The sequence below is a fragment of the Drosophila mojavensis genome, unplaced genomic scaffold, assembly GCF_018153725.1.
Source record: "Drosophila mojavensis isolate 15081-1352.22 unplaced genomic scaffold, ASM1815372v1 contig_80, whole genome shotgun sequence".
Classification (NCBI taxonomy): domain Eukaryota; kingdom Metazoa; phylum Arthropoda; class Insecta; order Diptera; family Drosophilidae; genus Drosophila; species Drosophila mojavensis.
In genome coordinates, this window is record NW_025318906.1 from 8,388,597 (window position 1) to 8,404,885 (window position 16,289).

Here is a 16,289-nt window from a genome sequence, read left to right on the forward strand (position 1 = left end):
GAGGCAGCCAATTTGATTTGCGGCCAAAATTTGCTCAATTAGTGTTTTCCTGTTGGTCAGTGTTAAAAACGTTAACGTTCTTGATGAATGTGTTTCGGTTAAAGCCGCTTTATCGTGCCACTAAAAAGACAACAACAACAACAGCAACACCAATATTAACATCAGCAGTCGTAACACCAACAACAACAACAACAGCCCAAACTAAAAAGCCAAAGAGCAGCAGCAACAAAAACTCTGCCTCCTCCTCCTCCTCCGCTTCTTCAACAACTAGAACAACTTTTGATAATAGCAACAACAACAATCCGCGCACATACAACAACAGCAGCAAATCGAATAAAGTGTTTCTACATTATATACCACGCGATCCGCGTCTAAGAATTTTCAATAGAACCGCCACGCTGTATAAACACTTGGCCCAACCCAAACGCACTTTAAGTGAATTGAATATAACTGAAGATCTGTGTAATTATGGTGAATTAATTGGCGGCCCTGGTAGTGCAAGTGACAACAACAACAACTATAACAATTACAATCAGCAACAATATTATTATAGCAACAACAATAATCAACAGTTGAAATTTCAAGGCTAACTATTCAAGTTTCCAAACAATAAATAAATAAATAAAACAAAAAGAAAGCGAAAGGAAAAGAAATTTTCGAGTGCACAGAAAATTTTTCGATTCATTCTTGGAAAAACTTGAGACGCGCCGAGTTTGCTTAGGCAAACATACAGTGTGAGGAGTTGAAGAGGTAAGTTTTAGAAATTTATTACAGATTTAGACTATACTATATGTTTTTTATGATTTTTTCTTTTAATTTTATATATTTTTTTTTATATATATTATATATGTACATCCATTATCACCATTCATTGAGCACTTTGTTTAGCGGAACAATAAAGCATTTTTAATATGAAAACCTTCACTGAGACCTTGTCTAGAAATAAATTTGAAGTTTATTTTGAATTATTATTTTGTAAAATATAATGAATTTTTAGTATCAACTGATTGATTGATATTGGGGCGAAAGTTTTTGATAGTTGAAAGTATTTATATATTTTAAATCGAAGCTAGGGGTATATAAGCTGAACCTTTGCTCTTTAAATTATCTATCGAAATAAAAAAAATTACGGTATATATTAAATTTGCTTGTAATGCATATCAACCTTAAACATAAATAATATATATATACCTGCTTTTCTCACAAATATTCTAATTAAAATTCAATAAAAAACCAAAATTTCAATTTGGAAAATTTTCACAAAATTTTGCCAAAGAAAACAGCTCACTTTTTGGCATTATTTTTAGGCTAAAATTGTCCCCAATAATTGCGAGTCATCTATAGGCGCCTTGCCCTGCCGCTCGAGCCGCTACAGTGCTCTATAAATAAATGCAGACAGGCACTTTGGCTGCCAAATGCGAAAAACGTAAACAACTGAGAATAAAGCGTAAAACGTAAAACGTAAATAGAATTCAAGCAAATTGAAAATCATAATTTCGAAATTTAACTTAAAATCAGCTGTTGAAGCTTTCTGTGACGCATGAGAGGGAAAGAGAGAGGCAGAAAGAGAGAAAGAGAGAGAGAGACAGTGTGTGTGTGTGAAAGAGAGATAAAATTAAAATTTAGCATTAGTTCTTGCTCTCTTAGCTATTTATATGGGGTCAAGTTGAAGGCGTTTGACGAAATGATTCTGCTTCGTTTGCGGAAAATGTTGCGAAATTTGTTTGCCAATTTGCAGAAACAGTTTGTGCGCGAATTTGCAAACGAAATGTCTGCTCGTTGTTGTTGTTGTCGTTCGTGTGACAGTAGCAACAAAATCGAATTGTTTGCAAACAAATCAGAAACTGCAATAACAACAATTAAAGAACAACAACAAATTCTGAAAGCAAATTGATGTGGCGTCTGAGTGATTTGTTTTATGTGTTTTTTTCGTAAGCTCCAAGATATAAGTTTGAGGCGTGGCTCGTAAGTGCAACTCATGCAACATGCACTTCCCAATTTCAAGTTATGTCAAAAGTTTTCCAATTAATCAAAGTGTAGTAAAATGAAAAGTAAACTTTTAGAAGAGATGCAACTTAGCGATTTAATATGTTTAAAAATTGTGAGGGCTTAAAGGCTAAAGGAAATTTAAACTACGTTTTGTAGTAAAAATGAAGTAAAATAAATTGTATTCACATCTGTTTGTTAACACTTTTAAAGTCGTATTTTATTTTATTTTAGATCGTTAAAAGTTATTTATAAAAATATATAATGAATAGCTTGGAAAAGTTAATGATTTGTGTAATTAATAATTTATTTAAATAGCAAACAAATCACATAAACATCTGGGCATCTGCTTTAAAAGCGCAGAGAGCTGCAAGTAAGACTCGCTTTAGATTGTAAGTTAAGCTGGGAGCAAAGTTTTCTTTTAAAAGAGATTTAGGGAAAGAAAACATTTAAAATTTATATATTTATTTATAGCCGGTGGTTATAAAACAAACAAACAAACATAAAAGTTTAGTTTGCTTACAAAAATAACTCAGGAAAGGAAAGCATTTATAAATGAATTTTAAGGTTGAGTTGTAGACATTCTGTTATGACCTTACTTAGAGCTTCAAGAAATATTTATTTAAGAATTCAGATTAGGAGGCAATCATACGTTCAGAATGATGCAATGAGAGCTGTTAGGGAAAATATTTCTAAAATTATAAATAATTTAGAAAAGTTAATCGTTTACCTTTGTCTACGTCAGATTGTACGAATTTGCAATAAAAAAGATATAATTATAGGAGCTTTAAGCCATTCACTCTATAATCTGTTAAATTAACTATAATCTAAAAAATTAGCTAATAATAAATTCTAAATAATTATTATATATTTATATTTAATTATTTATTATTTTAATATAATATATTACAATTATATTATATTATTATGTATATATTTAATTACTTCATATTAAATTTCTTCTCTCTGTATCTTTCCCAGAGTTGATATTTTGGAATTGGGGATTCAGGCGAAGCGTAAGCAATACAAATCCAAATCCAAAACCACCTACAGCTACAGCTACTTAATAAATAATATAGAAATTCTTGCTGAAATCTATGTAACGGTGTTCACAATTAATTGCAACAACAAGTGCAAATTTTTACGAGCTGCTTTTAAACAACCAAATTATAGTAAATATAATAAAACGAAATATTGCAAGTGAGAGGTTATTCAATTAGAGCCCAAGACAAGATGGCCAAGCCATCAGCAACACGGAGTGACAGCAGCAACAACTGCAAGAATCAACGCAGTGGCAACGGCAGCAACAGCAACAACAACACAAATCCGGCTGCCTTCAACAACAATAATAACAATAGCAATAATAATATGAATAATAGTAGCAGTAAATTGAACGGCAACATTTGCCAACCAACTCTACCCGCTCCGGCCAACACGCCGCTGAACAAGGCCATCAAGCACGACCTCTTCCCGGAGGTGACATTCTGCAATCTGTCCGTGGAGGAGCTCAACGATGGCGCCGGCCACAGTCGCACGACGGTGCGCAACAGCATCATTGCTCTGGATGGCGATGGCACCTTGACCAGCCTGATGACCGGTAATCAGGTGAAGAAGCGCAAGCGTTTGATATCGAATGAATCGGGTGATTCCATTGACTCGAGCAGCACGGAGAAGAAGACGCCCAAGATGCCGGATGGCGGCTATGGTTGGGTCGTTGTCTTTGCCTCGCTGATGATATCGCTCATCTGGGATGGTCTGTCCTTCTCCTTTGGCCTCATCCACACGGAGCTGTTGGCCTACTTTGGTGAGTCGCCAACGAAGACGGCTTGGATTAGTTCGTTGTTCTTCTCGGTGCCGCTGCTCATGGGCCCCATCTGGTCGAATCTGGTGGATAAATACGGCTGCCGCAAGATGACCATACTGGGCGGGATTGTTTCCGCCTTTGGCTTTGCCATCTCCTCCGTCTGCAATTCCATTGAAATGCTGATGATCACCTTTGGCATCATCAGCGGCCTGGGACTGGGCATTGGCTATGTGACGGCCGTGGTATCGATTGCCTTTTGGTTCGATAAGAAGCGCAGCTTTGCCACAGGCATCGGCGCCTCGGGCACGGGCATTGGCACCTTCATCTATGCCCGCCTCACACAGTATTTGGTGGACTCGTATGGCTGGCGAGGCGCCACACTTATTTTGGGCGGCACCATGCTGAATGCGTGTGTGTGCGGCGCTCTGATGCGCGATCCGGACTGGCTGATCGAGGAGAACCGGCTGGAGAGCCGGTCGCAGAGTGTGACCACATTTTCGAATTCGAGCGTTTGTCTGGAGGAGATCAGGAAGCTGCTGGATACGGGCATCACCAAGGAGGCCGTGCTGGATACGCTGGTGACCAAGAATAACACGGAGGCCAATCAGCAGATCGACGATCCGCTCGACTCGAGCCTCAAGCGCTATCGCAGCGAACTCTTCTTGCCCACATTTCTCAGCATCCAGGAGCTGGATAGCATTTGCGAGGTGAAGAGCTTGAGTCGTCGTTCGTTGCGGCTTAAGGAGGGCGCCGAGGCGCCATCACGGGAAAATCTTCTATCCCTGTCGTCGGGCGCTGCAGCCTATGGACCCACGGCTACTATTCTCGGCTCGCCGGATGATACGCTCATGGGCGGCATACCGGCTGAGGTCGCGGAGGCGGCCAAGAAGAGCTATTTGGCGTCGATTGAAACACTGTCGCCGTCGGAGAAACGCTCCACGGTGGCGGGCACACCCATTGGCTCGCTGCGCTCCTCGGACGAGGGCTATCTCACCCAGAAGCACAACGATGCGCATTATGCCAGCTCGCGGTATTCCTTGAATGAAAATCTCTTTATGGGCAAACACAATTCGGCATCGCTGTCCAATCTGAGGGTCAATGAGCAGCGCCACAACTCGGTGGACATACTGAGCGATGATATGCACGCCTATTACATGTCCATCAAGGAAGAGACCTTTGCGCTGCTCGATCAACAGGCACCCAGGCACCGACCATATGCAGCTGGTGCTGGAGCTGGTTCTGGTGCTGGTTCTGGTGCTGGAGCCGGTGCCTCTACAGTGATTGCCATACCCGAACACGAACAGGATAACAGCGAGCTGGCCTTGCGCCGTTCCCGTCTGGACAGTATTACGGGCATTCGCCGTCTGTCGCGCTCCAAAAAGCCCAATCCGCATCGCTCGAATCTGCGTCGTAACATCTCCATCAGGAACTCCAACTTCCTAAAGGATATGCGCATACATCGCAACTCCATACATTATCGCGGTGCCATGCTCAATACGCATCGATATCGTCTGCGCGCCTCCTCCTGCCCCAACATCTATCGCAACTCAATGACCACCATTGCCAAGGAGGAAGAAGACGTGAGTAGAGGAACTGGGTTGATATATAAGTTGAATGTAGACAGGGCGAAAATATGGGTAGGTTATAATATATACTAAGTTTATTATCTAAGTTATTATTAGTTTATGATTTTATCTGCAAAATTTTCGCAGTTAAGATAATAGAGTGTGGAAAGATTTTGAGAAAAGTTATGCAAATTTAAATATACTAAAAATTTGTGTTAGATTAGAGCTAAATTTGTGTAGGTCGATGCTCCCGCTGAAATGTATATTTTAATGGAGCAAAAAGATTCAATTCATGTAGATCAAATGTATGCTAAAATATATACAGTAATGGCCCGATAAATCGGGTCAATTTACACAGAAATTCAAACTATCGAGAATCGTAGTGGACGAATTTCTTTCAAGAGAATAGAATTTTGTTCAATTTTCGATTAAGCGTTGTACAAATTATCGAGACTCGACTGTATATGTAAGATATTTATAATCATTACATTTTGCTTGCTATTTGACCTGCATTTGAGCTCATATATACATAATCTTTTACATAGATTATGCACTCTATTCTGTTATAGATCAATTCTTAGTCAGTTTTTAACTCGCTCTCGTTTGCTCTGTGCCAGTTATCAGGCGACTTGGAGTCCAAGTCCACATCATGCTCTGTCGCTTGACAACCATTTGCTCTGTATTCAGCTCAAGGCGCGATTATCGAGGTGCTCTGAAATATAAAAATAAATAAATAAATATATATAATATATATATACAATATTAATGATGTGTATATACAGACAGAGTTAAGTGTTCCACTGATAAGCGGCCATTCAGACAGCATTTGTTTCCGTATTGCCTAATTCTTTACACAGTATTTATAATGTTATCTAACTCTCCATCTCTCGCTCTCTTTGTTTGTAGACCTGGTATGAGAGTTTTGTGGACACCATGAAATCGGTGTTTGATTTCTCGCTCTTCTTGGATAAAAAGTTTGCGCTCTTCAATCTATCGACATTGTTTTTGTTCATTTGGTAAGTATGGAATACTGAATACTGAATACTGAGAGATCATTCATAATCCGAAGGTCTCTATCTGCGCAAGTCAAAATGTGTATTCTATATAATGTATATATGTATGTATATATATAGGTATATGTATGAAATAGCAACGACCATAACGAGTCGCAAAGCTGCCCAAGTACAAATGTCGCAAACATTTTTGGCAAATGCTCAAAATATCGCCTATTCTAATGAAATTATGAACCCCTTGATGTGCCCATAGGGGTATTCAAGCATTGCTAAATACATAATTCTAAAAAGCTAATATAGCATTTAGTGATTGCTTAAAAGATTAACGTTTATTAGCAGTTAAATGTGCATATTTCTAAAATACTACAGGGTATCGCTTAGTCCACTAATATAAGCATACAAAACTCTGTCTGACATCATATCATTCTAATCTCTTAATAAAACACTAAACTGACACGCACATCAAGTCGTTAGCCTAATAAACGTGTTACAGGGTATCACACGGCTCGTTTTGCTAACCGTAAAGGCAAACAAATTTTGTTATCTTTGTTGTATGCAATGTCAATTACCTACATCAAATAATATAACTAACTATATACTTTTTACAGGTTTATCATACCCTATCTTTATCTGCCCGATTACATGAAGACTTACAACTACGAGGTGAGCGTTAGCGCTGTGCTCATATCGGCAATTGGCATTGCGCAAACAGTGGGTATGATCGGCCTTGGCTACCTGGGCGATCTGCCCTGGATGAACATCAATATTTGCTATTCCATATGCATGCTGAGTAAGTTGGTATCTTAAGTGGTAGATAAGGGAGTTAGGAAAGTAGGATAGATAATGAAGAAATCAGAATCGCCACTCTATGTAATTTTTATAAATTCAAGCAAAGGCAATTTGAATATTAGAGCTCTTTAATGAATTATAATTTTTGTTTTTACAGTTTGTGGTGCTTCGGTATTTTTTATGCCTATGCTAATAACCAGCTACAATGGACTGATGACCATGTGTGTAATATTTGGATTCACTTTTGCCAGCTCGTTTTCGTTTACGCCCAGCATCTTGGTCAGTCTGGTTGATTTGGATGATTTCACTTGTGCCTACGGTTTGGTGCTGCTGATCCAGGGCGTTGGCATGATAGCCGGTCCGCCCATAGCAGGTGCCATTTTTGAATATACGGGCAGGTATGTAGTTAAACAAATTGAAATTAATTTAATTTACATATTATTAAATATATGTATATATTATCTATTGTCAACAGATGGGACGACTCCTTCTACTATGCGGGCATATTTATAGCACTCTCCGGCGTCTGTTCGTATATGATTGAGTTCTGTGAGGACAAAGCAACTAAGGAGAGTGATAGTGATGTCTCAGAGACTAAAAAAGCTCAACTTTTACATTAGATTACTTAGATGAACACTCACACACATACAGTAGAAGAAAATGAAAACAAAATATATACATATATAATTCAAGGTACTAAAATTGACAAACTTCAGTGCAATTAAGCAGCACTGCGGCCTCAGAAAAACACAAAAACAAAAGAGAAAACAAAAGTTAATGGACTAGCATTAAATGTTATCAAGTTTCTTATGTCAAATGCTGTTGCAGCTAAAAAAACAAAACAACATAAAACTCAGAGCGAATTAGTAGATAATTAATTCATTATATGTAAGCAGAAAAGCAAACAAAAACAATTTGACTTGAAAACTAATTATTAAAACAACTATATTAGTTAACTAAAGCACTAGGACAACTACATTGTACGTATACTCCAATACCGCACATTAAAAAAACAACAACAACAACAAGAAAAACATGATATACTAATAAAAAGATCAAACTATACACATTATATGATTATAATAATATAAATTCAATATATCAATTGCAGTGCATCACTGCCATGCGCAAAACGGGTTCCCCACATTGTCTTCTTTATTAACGCGAATAATAGTTAGAGATAAACGTTCGAAAAGTAATATTCAATAACTAAATTATATACTAATCTAATATAAAAGAAATATGCCTACATTTTGAAAGAACAACCAAGAAATATACACATAAACTAAACCAATCTATGTAACGTATGCAATAAATTCAAAGACAATTTTTCAAACAATCTTAGCGAAAGTCTTCAAACAAATTGAAATTAACAATAGCTACAACTTTTGTAAATGGAGCAATGTTGAAATAAAAGTTTAGCACCCGAATTGCAAATGGTATGCAACAAGTTTTTATCAATTTTTGTCATTAAAGGAAAAAAACTAAATAAATAAAAAAAAACCGTAACAGTTCAAGTATTATTAAAAATATAAATCAATTGAGAGGTACACGTAGCGCACTGAGAACAATTTAGCCTATGCCCAAAAAGCAACTAGAATTATGTATACATATATATATAATATACCTATATATGATAAAGCACATTTCAATTTAGTTTAAAACAAAATTAACTAACGCCTAATAACAACATCTACAGCTGTACTTGTTGTTTCTAACAATTTTTTTAGATCTAAGCACAATATTTAGCAATTAAAACTATATAAAATTTAAAATGCAATTCTAAACTGTTTACAAACATCAATTAACTAAACATAAATCGATATATACATTATATGCTAAAAATATTATTCAGCAAACAATTAAATAATAATTTTGAAAGATGAGAAAAGAAAGAATATAGTTTGTTTTCTTGGAGCTCCCTGTTTAAATAACAAAATCTTTGGGTTTGTATTTTTGTAATATTTATTGTGTATATATTAATATTATACTGCTTTGGGTCTGGCAAATACAAATGTTTATAAATAATTTGATTTTATTTCTGGTTTGTTTTCGATTTTTAATATTTTTAATTTTAAATATATATAAACTTCGTAATTGTCGGCGACATAATCGAATTGATTTAGCATTATCACCACGATTTGTTTTTGTGTTTATTTAGTTTTTGTTTTCTTGTATAATAATTATGTATTAAACTTATATAATATATATATTTCATTCTTTTGATGCATGTCTGTGTTATCTTTATATGTATATATCGTTAAATGTTATGCAAATCACACAAAAACAAATCAAATGCGACAAAATATATATATTAACAAATCAGAAACACAATAATGTTGTACAATGCAGTAGAAGAAAAGCAGCCACCACGATGGAGGGTAGGAGAAACGAGGGGTAGATAAACGAATCACAATGAGACAAATTCACATATAGTACGTTAATATAGAATATGTAATATATGTATATGTATTTTACACGCCATTCATCAATTACTGCTCAGCCAAAATGTAACTAGCGAACTAACTAAATTTACACAAAAATATTTGTATTTTGTTGTTTTGTTTTTTGTTTCATATATACGTATGTTTAAAGTTTACAAAATTTAGAAATCACGCACGACACATTTTACATATACAATTGTTAATCTGTAGTTTATTTAAAATTGAATTTAATGATGCATTTATGAATAGTTTATTTTATGTTTTTACTATTTCATTTTCAGCGATTATTTTAGTTTTCTGTTCGTTCTGGTTTTTTTTTAACATTACGCTTAGTGTCGATATCGTTTCACTAGTTTTGCGGTTTAACTATTTCTTTGCAGCTAAGTTTATTTTTACGGTTATTCCTTTACTTGAATAAAAAAAAATGAAAACAATAGGTCTGCATCCACTACCTTCTAAGAGTTAGTCACTAGTAGCTTTTACAGAAGCGGCTATCAGCTGTCGGCTACGGATATCCAAAGTGCAGGCAACGGCAAAAAACATATTACTCCTAGCAGCAGCCGCTATTAACCGCACCACCCGCACCGCCGGCGCCGGGTAGCGCTGGATTTGTGGGCGTTGCCTGTTGCCCGATTTTAATGCCATTTGCCTGGAAGTGGTCATAAAGCGATTAATCATATCATTTTTATGCACAATAATTCATCGTTTCATACCTCATTGTTTATGTCGAATACACCCTCCTGTATCTTCTCGTAAATCTCTTTGGCTGTATTTATGAAGGCCTCCTCCACATTGGCCGCCGTGCGTGCCGATGTCTCCATAAAGACTAGGCCATGTTCGCGTGCGAATGCCTCGCCCTCCTCCTTTTTCACCTCACGCCTCGAGTCCAGATCGCTTTTGTTGCCAATGAGCATGATGACCATGTTGGAGTTTGAGTGCTGACGCGCATCCTCCAGCCATGTGGTCAAGTGGTTAAAGGTTTCTCGCCTTGTGATGTCATAGACAAGCAGAGCGCCTGCCGCTCCACGATAATACGATCGTGTGATAGATCTAAATTACATATATTATTAAAAAAAAATTACATATAGTATTACTATAATTTCTATATGTTTGCGAACGCACCTGAATGCCTCTTGGCCGGCTGTATCCCAGATTTGCAATTTAATTTGTTTGCCATCGATGGTGATCATGCGTGCGCCGAACTCCACGCCAATTGTCAGATCATGCACCGGCTGGAAGCGCTTGTCCGTGAACTGCAGCAGCAGACATGATTTACCAACGCCTAGAAAAATGTACAACAAAAGAAAAAACTCATTTAGTAATTGGCTGTTCATACAATTTTAAACGGTAGGTGAAAGTTTTTTTTTATTATTTGTTAAAAAGTAAAACAAGATAGCCAGACAGGTAGACCATTAAAATTATTCCACCCAACAAATAAACAAAGCTTAAAAATAGCTAGAGAAATAATACTCCATATATATAATTGTAGTATGGATCTTAATAAATGGAGTTCGGTACAAATACCCATATATGAAATAGTTTCGAGCTCAATTGATTAATATTCAATTGATTATTTGACTTGATATTTATTATAAGAGCTAAATAAACTGATCTCTAATTGAATTTTGTTCAATTTACATATATTTCTTTAAACCCATGAATATATTATAGTAAAAACATTTTTTTACTGGATTAAAAATAATGAGGGTAATCAGGTAAACAATTCTGTCTATTCCAATTTTTTGGTATCTGACCAAAAAACATCTCTCAATATGTCCAACTAGATATAAAATCACATTGTATGATAAAAATACCACTTAATAGGTTTTGTAATTCCCTAGTCAGAAAAATTATTTTAATATCGCTATTATGAAATAATATAATGATATCATAGCAATACCATATGCTTCTTATATTATATAAACCCCGCAAACATTAATCAGAAAAAATACTGTTTTAATCGAGAGCAACAAAAATCTGCTAAATACCCTTATTGGAGAAAAAAGTCGCAGATAACAGCATGAAGGAAATTTGCAAAGTCCTATACGAAATCAACAGCTGTTTAATTGCTGTAAATCAGAAGCTTTGTCTGTGTGGTTACATGTATGTGTGTATGCATATATACATATGGACAGTGCTGATAAGCGGAGCAGAATGTAATGAAATAGATATTTTTTGTTGTCTCTTGCAGACTTTATGGACAACAGCCAAAAGAGCAAAAATCATGGTAAAATGCGTGCAAGCAGAAGTTTGCCGATTTGGGGTTGTTGGGCTGTTGGTGGGTCGAGCAACGGTTGACTCAGCAGGCAGGCAGGCAGGCAACAGCAGGTCGCTAACATACGACCGACTGCTCCCCCTTGCGTATGTACACAGTAAGCAACTGTTAACTTCAACAGTGTGGAGTAACGCCCGCGCCTTTCTATGCCGAGGCGTTGTTATGGTTTTATTGATTTTTCCTTGCTGTGTGGGCTTTATCGTGGGCTGCATTGCAGCTGCTGCTCTCTATTCACTGCACTTGACGACTCGGACTTGAGATGCAGCTAAAGGGCAAACACACTATTTGAAACACTACGCAGTTTGGCAGTTTTCGTTGCCTTTGTTTTGTTGTTGTGTTGTCTACACAATTCAAGCACTATAATTTTCACTCAGACACTGTCATATGGATATTTTGATCAGCACTCACCAGTGTCGCCAATGATAATATATTTAAACAAATACGCGTAGGACATGTTTGCAGTTAGTTAGGCTTTAAATTCTATAATAGACACTTCTTAAATAATTATGAACGCAGTTTATAGCAATAATAACACGCAATTACAATCCGTATAGTTTTGCAAGCTGACTGATGATGACGACTGGTGCTGATTAACGATAACGATAAACATGCAGCCAGGGATGCAGTGAATTGGGAATGCAGAGTTGCCACTGTGTCCAACAGCAGACTGCGGCCTGTAGACTAAAAACCGATATCGATAACCCAGCCCTATATGTATGTATGTCGTAGTTTTGTCAGAAATTTTCTCGCACAAAGCGAAGTGTTGTAGCTCAATTTGTAATTAATTAAATGTGAAATGTGTAAACGAAAATAATAACTAGGGTACTTAGTTCAAACTAATTACTGCATTTGGCTAGCCAACAAACATAACGCCTGCGACTTGTAGAGCGCTTGGCTCCCACAGATTTTACATAGCTTCGTTGTCTACACAACTGCTGCTGGGCACCAAAAGTCTTACTGCCTGTGTCTGAGCGTGCGTGTGTGTGAGTGTGTGTTGTTTTATTCCTTCCTTACGGCCGAGGCAAGGTGAAACATGAAGATGGCTGACGGCTCGACAATATTGCGTAGGAACCGACCAGGCACAAAATCCAAGGTAAGTCATAAATTAAATAAATGAAATGGTAAACCTCGTTTACTATAACTTTCCCCTGTTGCACAGGATTTCTGTCGCTGGCCCGATGAACCGCTCGAGGAAATGGACAGCACACTGGCTGTGCAGCAATATATACAGCAGATGATCAAGCGAGATCCGTCGAATGTAGAGCTAATATTGACCATGCCAGAGGCCCAGGACGAGGGCGTCTGGAAATATGAGCATTTGCGACAGTTTTGCATGGAATTGAATGGGCTGGCTGTGCGACTGCAGAAACAATGCTCACCCTCGACATGTACACAGATGACGGCCACCGATCAATGGATATTCCTGTGTGCGGCACACAAAACGCCCAAAGAGTGCCCCGCGATTGATTATACACGCCACACGCTGGACGGTGCCGCTTGTCTGCTCAATAGCAATAAATATTTTCCAAGCAGGTATGTTTGTTGATCCACATAAAGCAACTAAGCCACATAATGAGTGAAGTGTTACGCTTAATCACAGAGTTTCGATCAAGGAGTCGTCGGTGACGAAGCTGGGATCGGTATGTCGGCGTGTCTATCGCATCTTCTCGCATGCGTATTTCCATCATCGTCGCATCTTTGACGAATTTGAGGCTGAGACGTATTTATGCCACCGATTTACACACTTTGTCACAAAATACAATCTCATGTCCAAGGAGAATTTAATTGTGCCCATTAACGAGGAGGAGAATGCGGCACCAGGCGAAAGCGAAGCCTAAAGAAGCAACAGCAGCAGCAGCAGTAGTAGCAGCAACAACAATAACAACAAACACAACAATAATAATAGGAACACCACGAACAGAAAAAAAAACTAACAAACAAAAAAAGCATTAAGCATTAAAAAAATGATTGACAAACAAACAAAAAGAAATTGTTGCAATCATTCATACATACACACAACTCACTTAAACATATTTATAATATATATATATATTTACTAATAGCTTGCATTAGATCCGAGATAAACGCATTATGTTTTTTGGTTCTCACAACACGAACGACCAGAAACAGAGAGCAAGAAATGGAAATTTGAATTGAGCGGCATATTTAAGAAGAAAAACAAATAGTAAACAACTGAACAAAATTTATTTTGCAAATTCTTGTGTATGTAGTTCGAACGACAAATATATAAAAATCTATATAATTATTAACAAACGCAAACAAGTTGAAAAACAAAAACAAGGCAACTGTAAAACAAACGATGCGTCACTTGATTCCGTAATCGTTACATGATTATATATATATAATTAAATTCTTATTTTAAATAAATTATATGTAGACACACTCACATCCATTATACGCGACAGATTTTTCCTTTTTCTTTTCCGCCCCAGAAACCCTCTCAATGAAATGGAAAAGCAATTGTAACGAAAGTGAAGTTTACTATCATAAACTATATACAGAAAAAAATATTTAAAAAATGAAAGAAAAACCAAACAATTGCAATAAATCGAAACAACAAACTAATAATTTATTTACATATTTTAGGTACTTCTTCTTCAGTTTCTAGACAATGTTCACCTCCAGCATGCGCTGCTGTGCCACCAGACGCTCAAAGCCCAATCGACTGAGATCAAGTGTGGTATATTTTCCATCCAGTATTAGCTCGGCAATGGCTCGACCCACCGCTGGCGTCTGCTGTATGCCATGGCCACTGAAACCGGTGGCGATGAATAGATTCGTGTAGTGCGGATGCCTTCCAATGATGCCATTGGCATCGAAGCAATTGTGATCGTAGTAGCCGGCCCAGCTGCTCTGCACCTTGACCGACTCGAAGGCGGGCACACGGCTGGCCAGAGTGGGCCAGACATCGGACTCAAAGTAGCCATGGTCCACATCGAGGGTATCGCAGCTGGGCTCCTCGTGATCCGCCGGACTGCGACCGCCCAGAAAATTGCCGCCAAGGCCATCGCGCCGGAAGTAAGTGCCATCGGGATCCACAGTCAGAGGCGTGGCCAACCCCGGACAATTGCGTCCCTGTGTATTGAAGACGTAGACATAACGCTTGCGCGGCTCCACGGGCAGCGGCACGCTCAGCAGGTCCTTGCCAGTGCCAATGTTAGCCAGCCGCGCCACCTGTCCGGAATGTGCACCCGCAGCCAGCACACAATTATCGAACTTCACGGAGTGTTTACTGCCATCCGCTGAGCTTACCACAGCTGCAGAGAGCTGACCAGCTGCATCGTATTCAAAGCCCGTCACCTCACCATTGGCGAACTGTGCCCCATAGGCACGTGCCTGCTTCTTGAAGCCCATCAGCAGGGCCCACGGATCGAACCAGCCCTCCTTATTGAGCCCATAGCATCCCAGTTCGATGCCGTGCGTGCTGAGCCAGGGAAAGCGACTGCTCAACGCCGCCGGACCAAGCAGCTCATTGCAGGCGCCCAGCTCATTCTGCAGCTTGGAGTTGCGACTGAGGATCTCTGCGCCATTCGCGCTGGCCAAGATTAGATAGCCATGGGGCTGAAAGTTCAGTTCCACGTCACCCAAATGGCTGCGGCAGTCGGATATGAATTCGTAGCCAAACAGCGACATATTTATGTTCTCTGCCAGCGAGAACTGTTGCCGCACGCCGCCCACTGAGAGCACAGTTGATGCAGTCGTATACTGTGGAAGGGAGCTAACGCTTTTGTATAAGCCTTTATAGTTTTAAGACGCAACTTACGCCCGCATCTCGCTCCACAACCAGCACACTGAGCTTCTTCTGTTCGGCTTTCTTCTTCAGCCAATAGGCTGAGGAGGCGCCCATGCCGCCGCCTCCAATGATCAGAACATCGCAATGTTTGGGCACCGCATCTCCGCCACCAACAGACGTCTGCGTTCCGCTCATTAATCGCAATTGCTGCTGCAATGCAGCCGTCCGCAAGACACGTCCCAAGCGAAGCATTTTTCACACTGAAACTCAAGCATCGTGGCAATTGAGTGTTATGGCACCGATTAGATTTCTCGCCGCTTATCAACTTAAGTAAATATACTATACAATGGTACAATACTACGATTAAATCTATCTATACAAATATTATAAAAGTGTAACCGGCTGACATTGTTGGTTTTTGGATTGAATACATTAAAATACGCGGAGTATATGCGATTTGTGATTGGGTAAAATATTTTAAGAATTTTAAATATATTTATAACCTTTTTATATTTACTTTTATATTATATTTTATATTTAGTTATAGATATTTGACTTATATTTTATAAAATATTGTAATATATATATTATAAATTACATTTTATTTATATATATTTTGAAATTTATAATTATTGGAATGTTTCGCATTCAATAACATA

The 16,289-nt window shown here is 38.2% G+C and overlaps 4 protein-coding genes across 6 annotated transcripts; 2 read left to right on the forward strand and 2 right to left on the reverse strand.

The window, feature by feature from the left end:
* Positions 1-585: 585 nt before the first annotated feature.
* On the forward strand, positions 586-8,660 carry LOC6579109 (monocarboxylate transporter 14). Of its 2 annotated transcripts, none has more exons than XM_032730545.2 (6): positions 586-750; positions 2,968-5,427; positions 6,262-6,371; positions 6,977-7,158; positions 7,315-7,555; positions 7,633-8,660. In XM_032730545.2, the coding sequence occupies exons 2-6, from the start codon at positions 3,220-3,222 to the stop codon at positions 7,775-7,777; spliced, it is 2,886 nt and encodes a 961-aa protein (XP_032586436.1). In that variant the 5' UTR covers positions 586-750; positions 2,968-3,219; the 3' UTR covers positions 7,778-8,660. The 2 variants fall into 2 exon arrangements, with proteins under 2 accessions (XP_032586436.1, XP_002005006.3); XM_002004970.4 differs by having other exon boundaries at positions 2,968-5,370.
* A 928-nt stretch (positions 8,661-9,588) lies between these two features.
* LOC6579110 (ras-related protein Rab-2A) lies at positions 9,589-12,474 on the reverse strand. Its single transcript, XM_002004971.4, has 4 exons — positions 12,285-12,474; positions 10,724-10,883; positions 10,315-10,651; positions 9,589-10,250 (listed from the first exon to the last, which is right to left on the reverse strand). Exons 1-4 carry the CDS (start codon positions 12,328-12,330, stop codon positions 10,152-10,154), a joined length of 642 nt encoding a protein of 213 aa, XP_002005007.1. The 5' UTR covers positions 12,331-12,474; the 3' UTR covers positions 9,589-10,151.
* Positions 12,475-12,577: 103 nt separating this feature from the next.
* On the forward strand, positions 12,578-13,782 carry LOC6579111 (MOB kinase activator-like 4). Of its 2 annotated transcripts, none has more exons than XM_015163496.3 (3): positions 12,578-12,969; positions 13,036-13,409; positions 13,459-13,782. In XM_015163496.3, exons 1-3 carry the CDS (start codon positions 12,910-12,912, stop codon positions 13,712-13,714), a joined length of 690 nt encoding a protein of 229 aa, XP_015018982.1. In that variant the 5' UTR covers positions 12,578-12,909; the 3' UTR covers positions 13,715-13,782. The 2 variants fall into 2 exon arrangements, with proteins under 2 accessions (XP_015018982.1, XP_002005008.1); XM_002004972.4 differs by having other exon boundaries at positions 12,581-12,969; positions 13,477-13,782.
* A 653-nt stretch (positions 13,783-14,435) lies between these two features.
* Positions 14,436-15,908, reverse strand: LOC6579112 (FAD-dependent oxidoreductase domain-containing protein 1). The gene is made up of 2 exons (XM_002004973.4): positions 15,661-15,908; positions 14,436-15,602 (listed from the first exon to the last, which is right to left on the reverse strand). The coding sequence occupies exons 1-2, from the start codon at positions 15,880-15,882 to the stop codon at positions 14,502-14,504; spliced, it is 1,323 nt and encodes a 440-aa protein (XP_002005009.1). The 5' UTR covers positions 15,883-15,908; the 3' UTR covers positions 14,436-14,501.
* Between the last annotated feature and the right edge of the window lie 381 nt (positions 15,909-16,289).